The sequence below is a fragment of the Pipistrellus kuhlii genome, unplaced genomic scaffold (assembly GCF_014108245.1).
Source record: "Pipistrellus kuhlii isolate mPipKuh1 unplaced genomic scaffold, mPipKuh1.p scaffold_m20_p_4, whole genome shotgun sequence".
Lineage (NCBI taxonomy): Eukaryota > Metazoa > Chordata > Mammalia > Chiroptera > Vespertilionidae > Pipistrellus > Pipistrellus kuhlii.
In genome coordinates, this window is record NW_023425540.1 from 26,184,568 (window position 1) to 26,200,098 (window position 15,531).

The window sequence follows — 15,531 nt, forward strand, 5'->3', positions numbered from 1 at the left end:
GGTCTCAGAATACTCATTAAAGTAGTTAGAAGGTTTCTGGTTTAGAAGTAGCAGGCAGACATAAGGAAATCACCCTATTTCTTTGTAATCCAATTGGCCCTTTTATTGTTTTCCTTTCCAGTTTGGTCCTGGGAGCGTGTCTGTGTAGCACCTAGTTACTCCACCACCATTTTTAATTTCCTCTCAATTATCTCCTTCATGTTTGTTGGACCACATCATTCTGTGAAGGTGGTTTTCAAAGTGTGATCCTTGGACATGTTAGAAAATCAGAACCTACTGAAGTTCTTGGGTGGGGGCTAATGACCCCTCAGTGTGATTCTGATGCACATTCCAGTTCCAGAACCACTGTATTAGGGATTGCAGTGGCGATGTCCAAATCCTGTCATTCCTTTTATTTACAGGAAATCCTCTGTAAAGAACTTTCCTTAATCAACCAGGTTATTCTGGATTGCCGTTTGTGGAGAAAAGGTAGGTTAATTGTTTATTTTCCTTTAATTGTCCATTTTCAGTGTTAGAGGAGTTAGTGCCCTAGTTACTTCCAAGAGTGTCCACTTATGCTTTTGTTTGGTTGGTTTTGGCTGTTTTTCTTTGTTTTTAAACTACTATACATTGTTTTTAATATATTCAGTGTTTCAATCAGATGTGATCATTCTTGTTGGCTAGTTCCCAAATGCCCTCTGCCATGGTTCCAGCAATCTTTGATGGTGTCCTGGCTCTCTGAATAAAAAAAAAAATTTAGGCTCATGTTGCAACAACCTCCCTCTCCCCCTTCCAGGAATCAGCAATTCTTCAAGGAGCCTTAGTTTCTTTCAGTGGACTATGATATGCAGGTCACAATCCAGGTGCTTGGGGTGTCCACTGTTACTAAGGCAGAGCTAGGAAATGTGTATTTTTTAAAAGATCAAAGAAAAGGATGAGTTGACACTTATTTCTGTACCAAATTTAGTATTACATACAGGGTTTTCACCTGTTTTTGAATGTATTCTTTAAAAAAAAATTAACATTAACATTAGTTATGAGCTTTAACCCAAGCTATACAATTTCAAAAGATAAATACCAACATTACTACCAATAATGAGACTACTGATTGAAATTTAGGAATTCTTAGTGGCTCTATTTGTAGTTATTATTAATTTACTAAAACTGTAGACTCAATGAACCTTGAAGTAATGTTCTCCTGTGTGACTGTCACAGCTGGATTTACAGTTGGGTTGCAGACACTTGATGCTGTCCTTCAACACTCACCAGAACTGTTCAGCCCTAGCTTCTTGCTGAAAGAATCTGCAATCTGCTGAGGGCTTTCTCTGGTGGGAGAAGTGTGGCATGGAGCAGGGCCAGGAATTCTGGCACCCTGGATGCAGCCCTCAACCTTGGAAACACACCAATCCCTGTTCTCGATAACTGTGCCAAGCTAGCTCAGACAGGTTCAGTAAGCATGAGAAGGATCAGGTGGCGTGAGGGATTGAGAAAAGACAGACAAGAGAATAAAGCTGGGTCTGGGTGGGACACTGTCCTCTCTGTTGGAGATCTAGCAACAGTGCCACAGCCTGAAAGCAGAGTCTTTATTTTATGGCCAGATTTCAGGAGGCAAAGTAAGAGCGTGGTTACAATGTTCTCACAGGTTTTAAATCTACTCAATTCGTTGCACCTGATAAAGCTTTGTTTACCTGCTGCACCACCGGCAGCCTATATCACTTAGCCATGTGGGACCACAGGTTGGGATCATAAGGTCAAGCTTACAACTATAGCCTTTGGCTATAACTGTGCTGGGAGGGCTTTGCCCTCCAATCTGGGACTTGCACATGGCTTTGCTGCAAGAGGACTATGCCCTCTCATTAGTCCGGGGCTTGAACCTGTCCAAATGCTGTGGCCACTCTCCACAGTTAACTACTCGCAGTGTTTCCCAACCTTCTCTCATGATGAGAATCACCTGGTGGAGTTGTTAAAACACAGATTCCTGAATCCCAACTAAGAAGTGCTAAACTAGAATTTTTGGGAACATATAGGTAAAATTGTATACTTAACTAGTGCTCTAAGACAGATTTTATATACAGAGCACTAAGTTAGGTATGCAATTTTACCTATATGTTCTCAAAAATTCTAGTTTAGCACTTCTTAGTTGGGATTCAGGAATCTGTGTTTTAACAACTCCACCAGGTGATTCTCATCATGAGAGAAGGTTGGGAAACACTGAACTACTGGCTCAGCAACTTGGATAAATCTTAATTACCATGCTAAGGAAAGCCAGATAAAATACATGTTGTATGTTTCACTTATATAATACGTAGGGAATGCAAACTAATCTGTAAGAATGGAAAATAGATCAGAGGTTCCTTGTGAACTGGTGGGAGAAAAAAGAGGAGGTGGGTATTTAGGAGTGAAAACATTATGGTCTTCTACTTAAAAAAATATGTTAACAATGACAACAGAAAAAGAACCTCCCCCAAAAAAGAAAAAGAAAAGAAAAAAGAGACAAGCTATACTAAGGTAAATTTTCTCGTTTCCTGAGTGGTAAACATCCAGAAGCTTGCCATCATCACACCTTTGCAAAACAGGACTCTCATACATTTCTGGTGGAAATGCAGAATGCCACAGCCCTAAGAAAGGGAATTTTACAAAAGGTGACTCATCAATTCTACACCTAGGACTCAGGAACTGTCAAAGAAAAACGACTTCACACACAAAGTTATTTATTGTGGCTTTGATTACTGGCAAGCCACTGATCTTTATTGAGATGGCACTCCTTATTCACTAAAGTACAGAATTTTATTTGAGCACGTCTGTGAGCTATTTATTATACATAATTACAAAAGCGAGTCAACTTCCATCTCATTAGTAGGAGCGAATGGCTGGGGGGACTGTGGCGCAGTCAGTCTCATTTAAAGTTTTGTCGATTACAGGTCTGTATTTCAGAGAAACCTTAAACAGAAGAGTCAGCAGTAAGTCAAAGCACAAAAATGTACTAACAGCACTATAATATGCTCTTGAAAAATTAACCATAAAAGTAGATTTGCAGACAAATAGGCAGGCACTTAGATAAAACCCTGAATATCTGTCATACTTAAAGTATCTTTATACTGTGTATTTACTTCCATTGTATTTTATTTGCAAGTGAATATTTACATATATACACATAAGGAAAAGATTGTACATATTGTACACAAAATGAAAAAAATATTTCAAAATTACAATATTTCTAATTGGTGAGCTTATAAATGTCAATTTTCTTTATTCTTCTTGTACTTTCTAACATGAGCATGTATTTCTTTTATGATCATCAAAACCCCAAACAGCCTTGACCAGTGTGGCTCAGTTGCACAGAAAGGTCATCAGTTCGATTCCCCAGGCAAGGCACATGCCCAAGTTTCAGGTTCCATCCCCAGGCAAGGTGCATACAGGAGGCAAGCAATCAATGTTTCTCCCTCCCAAAAATCAATAAAACATATATATATATACATATATATATATATATATATATATATATATATATATATATATATTTTATTGATTTTCTACAGAGAGGAAGGGAGAGAGATAGAGATCCAGAAACATTGATGAGAGAAACACCTCCCATTGTGGATGTGCCCGCATCCCAGATACTACATGCCTTTGACCGGAAACTAACCTGGGACCTCTTAGTCTGCAGGCCGATGCTCTGTCCACTGAGCCAAACCCGCCAAGGCAAAACATATTTTAAAAAAATAGGGTTGTACTGGGAGAGGGAAGTCTGATTTCTTCTTATATAATCAGAAAATAGTTTTCATGAAAAATTAGGAAAATGACTGACAGTGGGCTCTCTATATATGCATATATTTAATCCTCACCCAAAGATATGTTTATTGATTTGAGAGAGAGAGAGAGAGACGAAAGTAAGGGAGAGGGAGGAACACTGATCAATTGCCTCTCACACACGCCCAACTGGGAATCAAACCTGGAACCTTTTGGAGTACAGAACAATGCTCCAAGCAATTGAGCCACATGGGTGTAGGCACTCTAAAAGTGATGACCACAAAGCACAACTTAATTTCTGTAGTCCCAGATAAAGGATCAAGACTATGCTTACAAGCTATTAAAAGCTTAGGGGTAGCCCTAGCTGGTGTGGCTCAGTGGAAAGAGCTTCGGCCTGTGGACTGAAGGGTCCCAGGTTTAATTCCAGTCAAGGGCACATGCCTAGGTTGCGTGCTCAATCTCCAGTAGGTGGTATGCAGGAGGCAGCCAATCAGTGATTCTCTCTCATCATTGATTTAAAAAAATATATATTTTATTGATTTTTTACAGAAAGGAAGGGAGAGGGATAGAGAGTTAGAAATATTGATGAGAGAGAAACATCAATCAGCTGCCTCCTACACACTCCCCACTGGATATGTGCCCACAACCAAGGTACATGCCCTTGACTGGAATTGAACCCGGGACCCTTGAGTCCCCAGGCTGATGCTCTATCCACTGAGCCAAAGCAGTCATAGCATCATCATTGATGTTTTTATCTCTCTCTCTCCCTCTCTAAAATCAATAAAAAACATTAAAAAACAAAACAAAAGCTTAGGGATAAATACTTTGTATCTTAATTTCTATCTTAATGGTGACAAAAATGCCCAATGTGTAGGACCAGAAGCTTCTATTGCAACCTCAACTGGCTCACCCCTTCTCTGCTTGCTCCCCAAATCCACTGAGCTTCCTGAAGCTGCTTCCAGGTGGTCTACCAATGGAGGAGAAGTGGAGAGGGGTGTTTTCCTTTCCCAGCCCCCACTCTCCAGGGGCTCAGGTTTCACCATTTCAGACCCTGCTACCAAGTCATGGGGGCTTGCTCCCTGACCATCAGCAATGCTATGGAAGACCAGTCCTGCTGAATGATGCTGAGTTCTGTTTCCAGGCAGAAGCCCGACTGACAGTGTCTTTTTCAGTGGTGTCTCAAATCTATCAGCAGTCAATTTTTACCCACGGTGCTTCTCCCAGTTCATTAAATGCATGTGTCAGTGCACATATAAGCAAACCACATTCCCCACCTACCTTCCCAGTCCCAACATCAACATAGGAAAGGGTGTGCTTCCTCCAATGCTGCTCAAATGGCTTCTTCTGCTGCCCCTGGATGGGCTTGGAATAATCATACTCATCAATCCGGTCCTGAGGCCAAGAATGGAAAAATATTTCAGAAAGCATCGACAATTACATTCCAAAGTTCTTATTCTAACAGAGCGATATAACCACAAAACATGGCAAAGTCATTAAACTGGTGCATGAGAGACAGGTCTAATAGGAACCCCACATCCCTCTCAACAAGGAGGTCCCACTGTCTCAAGCAGACCTTGTTCAGACAGCCAGGACCTTCCTAGTCCATGCTCTATCCCAGGTCTGCCCCTCTACAATGAAAACCACTTGTGTACATTCACCTAAAAGAACATGTAACACAGTGCAGCTAAATTACATGGGAATAGAGAAACAAAATGTGCCAGCTATTTACCAGCCATCAGCCTCAGTTATTGGTAAGCCCCTCATTCTATACCAGCACATCCCAGAGCCCCAATTTACTTATTCCACTTCCACCATAAAGTCAAGATCCCTAAGGTCAGGCCACACAGCCGGAAAGTGGGTTTCTGCAGAGAGGGTCCAGATTTCAGTTTATGTGCTTTTATGCACTTAAACATTTATCAAAAACTTTATCTTTTTGCTCTGTATTCTGGGAGATCTCACCTTCTTTCAGCCTTTTAAATTTAAATGTTTCAATCTTAGCAAATTATATTAAAATTTTCAAAATCTCCTAAAGAGAAGCTATTAATCCGCACATGGTAATGGATAAGCCATAAAGAGCCTCTTCATATAAAACCCCAAAGATCCAAACACTTATTTCTTCAGGGCGGGGCAAGTGTCAGGGTGGGCAGAGGCAAGACCTTTTACCTAGGGCAAGCAAGCCACAGCACAGTGTCTTACTTCTAAACACGTAAGGACAAGACTTGCTCTCCTGGGGTGAGTGGGTTCCATGTGCTGACTAAATGAAATGAAGACTTCATTGCAACAAGAACTGCCAATCCACAGCCTGGAGAAGCTTCCAATTCTTCCGTACAGATGATGAATGTGCTTACCAATCTCTTACTTCACACCAAGTAAATAGCAAATCTAATCCATCCCAATCAGTAGAGAATCAATCAGATTCTCAGTAAATCAAGATCCTCTTGCTGGGCCGATGTGGCTCAGTGGTTGAATGTCAGGAGGTCACAATTTGATTCCTGGTCAGGGCACATGCATGGGTTGTGGGCAGCCAATCAATGATTCTCTAATATCATTGATGTTTCTATCTCTTTCTCCCTCTACCTTCCTCTCTGAAATCAATAAATATATATTTAAAAGAGAGAGAGAGAGAGAGAGAGAGAGAGAGAGAGAGAGGGAGAGAGAGAGCAATCCTCTTTACTTAGCCAATCTCCCACTAATCCTTTATGTAACTGGTAAGGCTGTCAGCAACCCACTGTCCAAGAGTCTGTGTGCCTGTCTGGGGGAAACTGGCCCACGGCTCGCTGCTATTATTCATCCTTAAATGGCACTTGCCCCAAGCTCCTCTGCCCATGATTTTTGCTCTCATAAGCTGAGTGCTCTTTTCTGGCAGAATCTGACAAGTGTGCTCTGCAGAAAAACCAGCTTCTTTAAAAATGTTGAGGCCCCAGACAGAGATTGCGGCTGACTTACTCCTGGCACGCAGAGAGGGCGGGCCGGGCTGAGTTCGCTACTGGCTTACTCCCGGTGCGCGGAGAGGGCGGACAGCTAACGCGCAACTGGCTTTCTTGTTCAAGAGGAAAACAGAATCAGCCTATTGCTTTGATAGACGGCCCCAGACAGGGAGAGGCCAGACTGTCAGGCAGTGGGCAGAGATCTCTCAGAGGTGTGTGAAGCCAGAGGCCATTACTGCGGGACTTGGGGAGGAGCCCAAGGGAAAACAGTTTGTCTGCACCAACCTGAGACTCTGCCCAATCTCTGGCTGAGCACAGAAGCTCTCCCAGAGGCTGACTTTCTCTAAGAAGGGACTGGCAGGAATCCAAAGCTTGTCTGTGCCTTTACCAAAGAGGTGCGCACGCCTGCAACCAATCTTCCGAAACTCTTCGAGAACAGGTCTTTTCTAAGGCGAGACTGACAGGGAACCAAAGATTGTCTGCGCCACCCCGAGGCCCCGCCCTATCCAAGCAGAGTACAGAAGCCCTCCTAGCTGAGACTCTGCTGATCCTCACAGCCAATTGGTTTGGAGATCAAAGCTTCCCAGTGATACCAACAATAAGCAAGGCTTAACAACAAGACTGCACACACAGCCCACAAAGGGCTACACCAAGACTGTCCACCGCAGGTAACTGGGAAGGCTGTGCTACTGGGCTCTACCAGAACATCTAGAACACAAAGCTATTCCATCAAATCAGGGAAACAACTAAAATGCAGACAAGAGGAAGGAGACAAAGGAAGGAGATGGAGGAAAAGAAAAGATTGGACACTGAGTTCAAAACTACAGTTATAAGGTTATTCAACAATATCCTAAAAAAGGCTGATAAAATAAATGAGACCTATGAGGATATGAAAAGGGAGCAACTAGAAATAATAAGGGATCAACAAGAAATGAAGAAAACATTGTCTGAAATAAAAAATATTATACAAAGTCCTAAAAACAGACTGGAAGATCACAAGAATCAAGACAAAGATTTAGAACATGAAGAGCCAGAGGACACTCCTCTGCAGAAGGGAGAAGATAAGAGAATCCAGAAAGTTGAAGATAGTGTAAGAAACCTCTTACAATTTCAAGCGAAACAACATCAGAATTATGGGGATTCCAGAAGAAGAGAGAGAGCAAGATACAGAAAGAATACTGAAAGAAATAGTGACAGAAAACTTCCCTCACCTGGGGAAAGAAATAGACTTACAAGTCCAGGAAGCCCGCAGAACCCCAAACAAAAGGAATCCAAGGAGGACCACACCAAGACACATCATGATTAAAATTCCAAGAGCAAAAGACAAAGAGAGAATATTAAAAGCAGCAAGAGAAAAGCAGGTAGTTACCTATAAAGGAATACCCATACGATTGTCAGCTGATTTCTCAACAGAAACCATGCAGGCCAGACGGGAATGGCAAGAAATATTCAAGGTGATGAATAGCAAGAACCTACAGCCAAAAATAATCTACCCAGCAAAGCTATCACTCAGAATCAAAGGACAGATAAAGAGCTTCACAAATAAAAAAAAGCTAAAAGAGTTCATCACTGCGGAACCAGAATTATATGAATTGCTGAAGGAGGTTATTTAGGAAGAGGAAGAAGATAAAGATAAAAATTATGATCAACAAATACGTAACTATCAACAAGTGAATCTAAAAACCAAGGGAATTAAAAAAATCTGATGAACAATATTAACTGGTGAATATAATAGAATCAGAGGTATGGAAGGGGAGTGGACTGACGATTCTCGGGGAAAAGGGGAGTGAGGGTGCAGGAAGAGACTGAACAAAAACTGTGCACCTATGGATGAGGACAATGGGGGATGGGGAACCTGGTGGAGGGGAGCAATTGAGAGGGGGAAGAGGATCACATTTGTAATAATCTGAACAATAAAGATTTATTAAAAAAAATAAAATAAAATAAAAATGTTGAGGCCCCAAGACAAGGACCCATAATCACAGACCCAAAATGATGATTTACTCTCATTTTAAATCACTAAGGTAGCATTTTCTGGCCACAGTACTTGAGATGCAGCCTAACCTTCACCCTAAAGAGGAAAACTGCATTCTGCTTAGAGATGCCACAGTTAGTAGCGAGAGATACTGACTCAAAGCCAGAAAAAAGTCCTGTGGTACAAATACCTTAAGAACACAGCTATGGAAGTTACCAGAAGGAAAGAAAAGCATGTTTCCAATTTACTTCTCTCACTTTACTCAAAATGGAGTAAATGTGGAGAAGTTGCAGGTGAATTAGGGATGCCCAGGGGAAGGACATGTGGTGCACATGAGTGTGTCACAAAGGCGCACCTTGAAATCTTCCCGAGCATGAGCGCCACGTGACTCCTTCCGGGCCTCTGCTCCATAAATGGTCTGAAGTGCACAGAGCATCAGGTTCTGTAGCTCCAAGGTCTCCAGCAAGTCTGTGTTCCAGACCATTCCTGGGGACACAAAAGCCACCAATGAGAGACTGCCAGGATGGGGCTAAATCATCGCTGAATGGGAATCCTGCACCCCAACTGAGTGCAGGGGCCTGTGAACGGCTCACCTCTGTCAAACGTCTTCAGGTGCTTCAGTTCCCCGTAGAGCTGGCTGATTTTCTCACAGCCCTCCTGTAGCACACTGCCCACACGGAACACTGCGGCATGATTCTGCATCGACTGTAACACAAAAGATCATTGGGATATCAAACAAAGCAGCCATATAAAAAACTGCTAAACTGTCAGTATTTCCTCTTGTGCATTTCATTTTCTGTAAAATATTTATGTAAATTAAGTACAAAAACTTGGAAATTCACACTGGTTATTACTCTGAATTTTAAAATGAAACTGTGAGATACTTTTAGCAACTTTCAAATGTCCAATACAGTATTATTAACTGGTCACCATGCCGTACATTACATCCCGAGGACTTAGGATTCCACATGAGAGTATATGGTAATTGTCTTTCTCTGACTTACTTCATACCCTCCAGGTTCCTTGGTTTTGTTCTACTGACTAGCTATCTCTTCCTCTACCACTATCAAAGCAATGTAGCTTTATAATTTAATTCCATTTAAGCATCTCACGTACTTCCTTAGAATGATGCATCGCTAAAAGATTATAATGTACACCATCAATGTCACGGATCTTCAGGAAGAGCAAATGGAAAAAAATTGTTTTAGAATATAGTAAATATTAGTTAATACATTCATTATGTTCTCAGTACTCCTTATTTTTTCACACTCCTTTTACATAGGATAAAAAGGTTAGATTTAGCCCTATCTGGTTTGACTCAGTGGATAGAGCATCAGCCTGCAGACTGAAGGGTACCAGGTTTGATTCCTAGTCAGGGCGCATGCCTGGGCTGTGGGCGATCCCCAGTAGGGGGTGTGCAGAAAGCAGCCAATCAATGATTCTTTCTCATCATTGATGTTTCTATCTCTCTACCTCTCTCGTCCTCTCTGAAATCAATAAAATATATTTAAAAAATTTAAAAATAAAGGTTAGGTTTATTCAAGGTATTTTAAAATCTTTTGGCTATACTGTGAATAAGATATTAACTTTTGAATGGGTTACTGCAGGCATCTTGGAAAACTACTGATTTTTGCAAATCTTATATCCAAACACATTATTTCATTTTTGCATTGTTTTTATTAGTTTTTCAGTTTTTTCTCTTGGAATTCTTAGGTAATCATATCTCTTCAATACTTACCTAATTTCCTTTTTGTTTCTTATTTTATAAGTTGGAATCAGCAAAAACATTATTCCTTCCCCTCACCCCCACTCAAATATAAATTCTACCAGGGCAGGAATTTTTGTGTTTTGCTCAATGCTGACTCTAGCATCTAGAACACTGCCTGGCTCACAGTAGATACCAGTACATGCCTTTTTTGGTGGGAAGAGTGCTTCCTATTTCAAAGTCTCTCACGGATTTGCCATTTCCATTACCATATAACACAGTGGCACATCTGTCCTAGCTGGCCCCCTATCCCTGATAGGAGCACCCTACAAAAGTCCTGCAGAGGATCACATAACTGGTTTTCCAAAAACATACTTCTGTTCCCTCACTGGTGCTATTTTCCTTATCAGTCCATGAAACCTTCTTGAAGCCCAGTTTCGCCTGAAGACGGAAGTTGCATGGCTATATTCAAGTCTTTTTCTTTTGGTGGTATCTGTATGTGCTACTGGACCCTTTCCAAGATATGACTAAAGTAAGGGCTTCTTTTCAGAAAATATCTCCAACAAAAATTTTTGCAAATAATTTCAAGTGGACAGAGAGTTCATTCATAGACCAAGAATCCCTGTACTAGGAGAATTAGATAAACAAAATGTTATTTTTTATTGATCTAAATCTGTGTTATCCAATACAGTAACCACTAACCACATGTACCTACTTACATTAAATTAGATAAATTTAAAATTTAGTTCCTCAGTCAGACTGGCTATATTTCATATGCTCTATAGTCACATGTGGTTAAAGATACAGAATGTTTCCACCAGACATGCTGATCTAGAAGGTAAATACTCTGATAGTAATCAATGCACAGATTACAGTTTCCACACTCAATCTGTGCACACCTCTTCCTATTTTATTTACAGCCATCAGTGGTCCAGTATAAAGACAGTTGCCAGAACTGCTGAAAGCTAGGTGTGATGATGAGATTAATTTATCAGCAATGAGATATGCTGGGCTTACAGAAAGCCTGCTAAAAGGAAGCTTCCAGCTGTGAACTGAGCTTGGCCCTTCCACTGTCCCTCCTCCTTCAGGCTGTGACATCTACAGGATGGCCAGAGATGATGTGAGGAAGGAAACCCACACGCAAGCATCCTGGAGCACAAGAGAAAAGGCTGAGTCCCTCAAGCTGCAGTCGCTATTACTGTCCTTGGCATTCTATGTAGAAAGACATACACTTCTCTTATTTGATCTCTTTTGTACTTCTACTTGATAAAGCAAAAAATATGTCCTTCTGCTACTTACCTCAAACCCCAGTGCAGGGCTATCAATGTGGTCAGTCTGCTTAGTCAGTGTGTGTGCAGATTCTTACCTTCTGCATGTTGAGTCGTAATTCCGATGTTCTTATGCTTCCATCAGCAAATCTCAATTTGTCAAGATTCATGACAGATTCTTCCCCAGCATTTGCCTTAATAGGAGGAACTTTATCTCCTAAAGAATAAAAATGCTAGAATTTAACTTCTGAAAAACACTGAGGAAAAAAACTGAAGAATTTAATGACAACAAATGTGTATTTTTTTTTTTTTTTTTAACCTTTTAGGGAGTTTGGAAAATGCACCTGAAACTACCTGGACCACCCTATACCCAAGGAACCATCTGTTGACTTGGGGTTAAAAAGTAAACATAAAAATAAAATGCCTGGAAAAGTGTAGGTGTCTATTAGGTAATTTTTGAAAGAATAAAAGACAAACCATCGTTTAAGTTTTAAAGTTAGATTTTATGCAAACAAACTTTGCACCATTATTCCCTGTTATGGGGAAAATGGCATCCTTCAGAATAGCAGTTCTCCACAAATCTGCCAACCCCTCCTTCCAACAGGCCTGGCCAGCTGCTTGCTTGCTTCTGCTGATCCTGACCCACGTACCTGACCTACATCTCAAGGTTTGCCCTTCTCGACTTTCTGGGAAGATAATGTTTTGAGGAATTTTAAAGCTTTTTGGGATGACGCTTTCTTTAGAATGTAATACAAACAGGAAGTGTGAAATGCAGGAGACACAGGTCTGCAAATAAAGCAGGCAATGGCCTCTCCAATCTGCCTGAGCTCTTCTAGGCAGGCTGCTGTTCTGGTTTGCTTTTATGTTTTAAAAAATTATCATTTAGTAAAATTGACATTTTTTTCCTTAGGTGCATAGTTCTACATGTTTTAATAAACATAGAGATTCCTGTAACCACCATAATCAGGATATAGAATAAAGCTTAAACACTTAAATTTTAAAAATATTTTGAGAGCTGAAACAGTTTGGCTCAGTGGTAGAGCGTCGGTCTGCGGACTGAAAGGTCCTGGGTTCGATTCCGATCAAGGGCATGTACGTTGATTACAGGCACATCCCCGGTGGGGGGTGTGCAGGAGGCGGCTGGTCGATGTTTCTCTCTCATCAACGTTTCTGGCTCTCTATCTCTCTCCCTTCCTCTCTGTAAAAAAATCAATAAATATATTAAAAAAAATATATTTTGAGGGGAGTAATGGTGCAACCATTTTCTCCTTTCCTTTTTGCATTTTAAAAAAGTGAAGTATAATTAAAGTACAATACCAGTTTTTATGTAGTTTTTTAAGTTTGGACAAAGAGTTACATAGCCTTACCCACAAGCAAGATATAGTCGCTGGCAATCAATTTTCAGAATGTTATATTTATAGGATCATACAAATGGGTTAATTCCTGCCTTTGACACAATGACTGAGGCATTTCAGCCTGGAGCTGTGATGGTCAGAGCACGGAAGTGTCTCTGTGAAGACAGACCCTTGGGAAGGTCAGAGCAAGAGTAAACTGTCCTGTTCTCGGGGGTATATGTATTTTTTCCTCTGAGAATATTTAAAATTACCACAAGAAGAAAATCATTCCTTAAAACACATTCTATCACTGAAGTGCAGCCAAGACCCCATCCTTTGTTTTGTTTGCATTCAGTCAGTCCTTTCTCCTTTAGCAGATTATACTTTGTTTTTAGAATGGCCTAAATTACTTTATAAGTACGAAAAAATTATATATTCATTAATGTCTATAATTTAAAATATTTCATTGCAACCAAGTAATTTATACCCAGCAAGTAATATGTGATAAACTTCCCTCAAATTAACAATTTCTTAATAGAGATTTTTTCTAAGCAGAACATAGTCACTGCAAAAAGAAATTTTTGACCAAACATGTTACTCTCATAACTGTTAAGCCCCCCACCCAGCCTATGTCCAATCTTAAGTCTGCCATCAGGTAAACCTCTGAATTTGTTTCCTCACTTCCAGGGAGAAAACCAGACCACCGCTATATGACCACTAAGCAAATCTTCAATTACAGAACGTGACTTTGTAACCTTCTGCCCCTGAAACAACTGGATAGCTACTTGAAGAAAACATACCGGGTTTGCAGGACTCTGCAATACTCAAGGCACATGCCCGGCCAAAGACGACCAGGTCCAAGAGTGAGTTTGCCCCCAGACGGTTGGCACCATGCACCGAGGCGCAGGCGGCCTCCCCACATGCGTACAGGCCAGGCACCACCTGGTCCTGGCCATTCACTTGCCTCAGAACCTTCGGAAAGAGGAACAGATGTAAGAGCACAGTCTGCATCGGCCCTTCCCACAAGGAGCAGCTGCGCTATAGGTCAGAGCAAGGACAGGATCTTCTCTTGTCTGCAAGGAACCTTCTGTACAGACCCAGACTCCTCCCTCTGCCTCTGGATACTAGGTTACCCTGTGCTGAAGTCAAGGAACCCCAAACAGCAGCATCTGTAATTTCAATCCCACATTAATTCTCATTAGAAACCTCGCCCACCACCTGATTTGACCTCCTGTATTCCCACTCTCTGATCTGGGTTCAGATAAAGGGAGCATGGCAGTGTATGGGAACATTAAGCTACAAGGTAGAAGATTGAGTTGTAATTCAGTCTTCCAACTTATAACTCATCTATGAAGTGAGAATATAATTCCTACCCTTCTCACATGAGGAACTACAAGCAACTGATTAAAAAGCTCTTTGTGAACTGCAAACCACTCAAACATATACATTATAAAGAATACACAATTTACAATGTCACTGTAAAAAGAACAAGGTTATATAGAAAAAAACTGCAAATGATGTGTACGACTATTTACTAAGAAGGGATTAATAAATTATTAAGAATTGTTATTAAGGAGTGAATGCAGTATTGCTCTCCAGTAACAACCATCTAAAGGAAATGCAGCCTATGAAACAACAGCTACTTTTTTGAGAAAGGCATCTGCCTTTTCCTCTAAGATCTACAGGAACATCTTCGAGGTGGGCCCACTGTCCCCATCCTCCTTCCAGCTGTATAGTTACCTGTCCCTTGAAGTTGGTAGGAATGCCACCCATGTTATAGTGCACGGTGGGAAGTACAGGGATCGGCTCCTTGGTGACGTCCACACCCGCAAAGATCATGGCCGTCTCTGAAATGCCAGGCAGGCGCATGGCGAGCTGCTCCGGGGGCAGGTGGTGCAGCTGCAGGTAGACGTGATCTTTCTCAGGGCCACAGCCTCTGGTGAAAAAGAACAGTATAACATAAGGCAAAAAACAATGATTATAGAAAATGTCAAAATAGTCACAAGACTTCTCATTTTCTGATACTGAATAAATTTCTCCTTTTCTAAGTACCCACTATGGGCCAGGGTGGACTCCATACACTGGACACAGCTATGAACAACACAGACACATTTCCTGGCCTCACAGGGCTCACATTTTGCTACGCTTTTCTTGGCGAGTGCATCAGAAAGCCCTTTTATACCAAATACTCCCAAGTAACATTTGACTTCACATTTTTTGGTGAAAAAAATGTAAAACCTCCAAAGGTCAAACCAGCAAAGATCATGGCCATCTCTGAAATGCCAGAGACATGATGTGTCACCAGGCAAAGTATCAGGCACTGAAGGGCTAAAGCTGCCTTGTTAAAGAAATAGCCCACACACATTGAAGGTCCCCGAACAAGAGTTAAAACATAATACAACACCAAAGGCTCCCACACTATTTTCAGGTTGGGGGTGTCATGTCTTACTTCTCCAACACGGTCTCTATCACATACACTTTCACACACAAATTATGTTCCAAAGATTTAAAAAAAAAAAAAAAATCATCCTTGAGTGATAATTAAAAAAAACAAAAACAAAACCAGCTAAACTTCTCAAAATGTAACTCTCTA

The 15,531-nt window shown here is 41.1% G+C and overlaps 1 protein-coding gene across 2 annotated transcripts in view; it reads right to left on the minus strand.

Annotated features, from left to right (window-relative positions):
- Nucleotides 1-2,686: 2,686 nt before the first annotated feature.
- SDHA (succinate dehydrogenase complex flavoprotein subunit A) overlaps nt 2,687-15,531 on the minus strand; it is a 29,223-nt gene continuing 16,378 nt past the window's right edge. The window contains exons 9-15 of one of the 2 annotated variants that reach the window (XM_036409615.2): nt 14,679-14,874; nt 13,739-13,910; nt 11,703-11,821; nt 9,225-9,336; nt 8,987-9,117; nt 5,008-5,121; nt 2,687-2,919 (exon numbers count right to left, since the gene is read on the minus strand). In XM_036409615.2, the coding sequence (XP_036265508.1) occupies nt 2,833-2,919; nt 5,008-5,121; nt 8,987-9,117; nt 9,225-9,336; nt 11,703-11,821; nt 13,739-13,910; nt 14,679-14,874 (931 nt within the window). In that variant the 3' untranslated portion in view covers nt 2,687-2,832. Of the gene's footprint in view, nt 2,920-4,902; nt 5,122-8,986; nt 9,118-9,224; nt 9,337-11,702; nt 11,822-13,738; nt 13,911-14,678; nt 14,875-15,531 lie in introns of those variants that run through there. The other variant, XM_036409614.2, reaches the window with a different exon arrangement.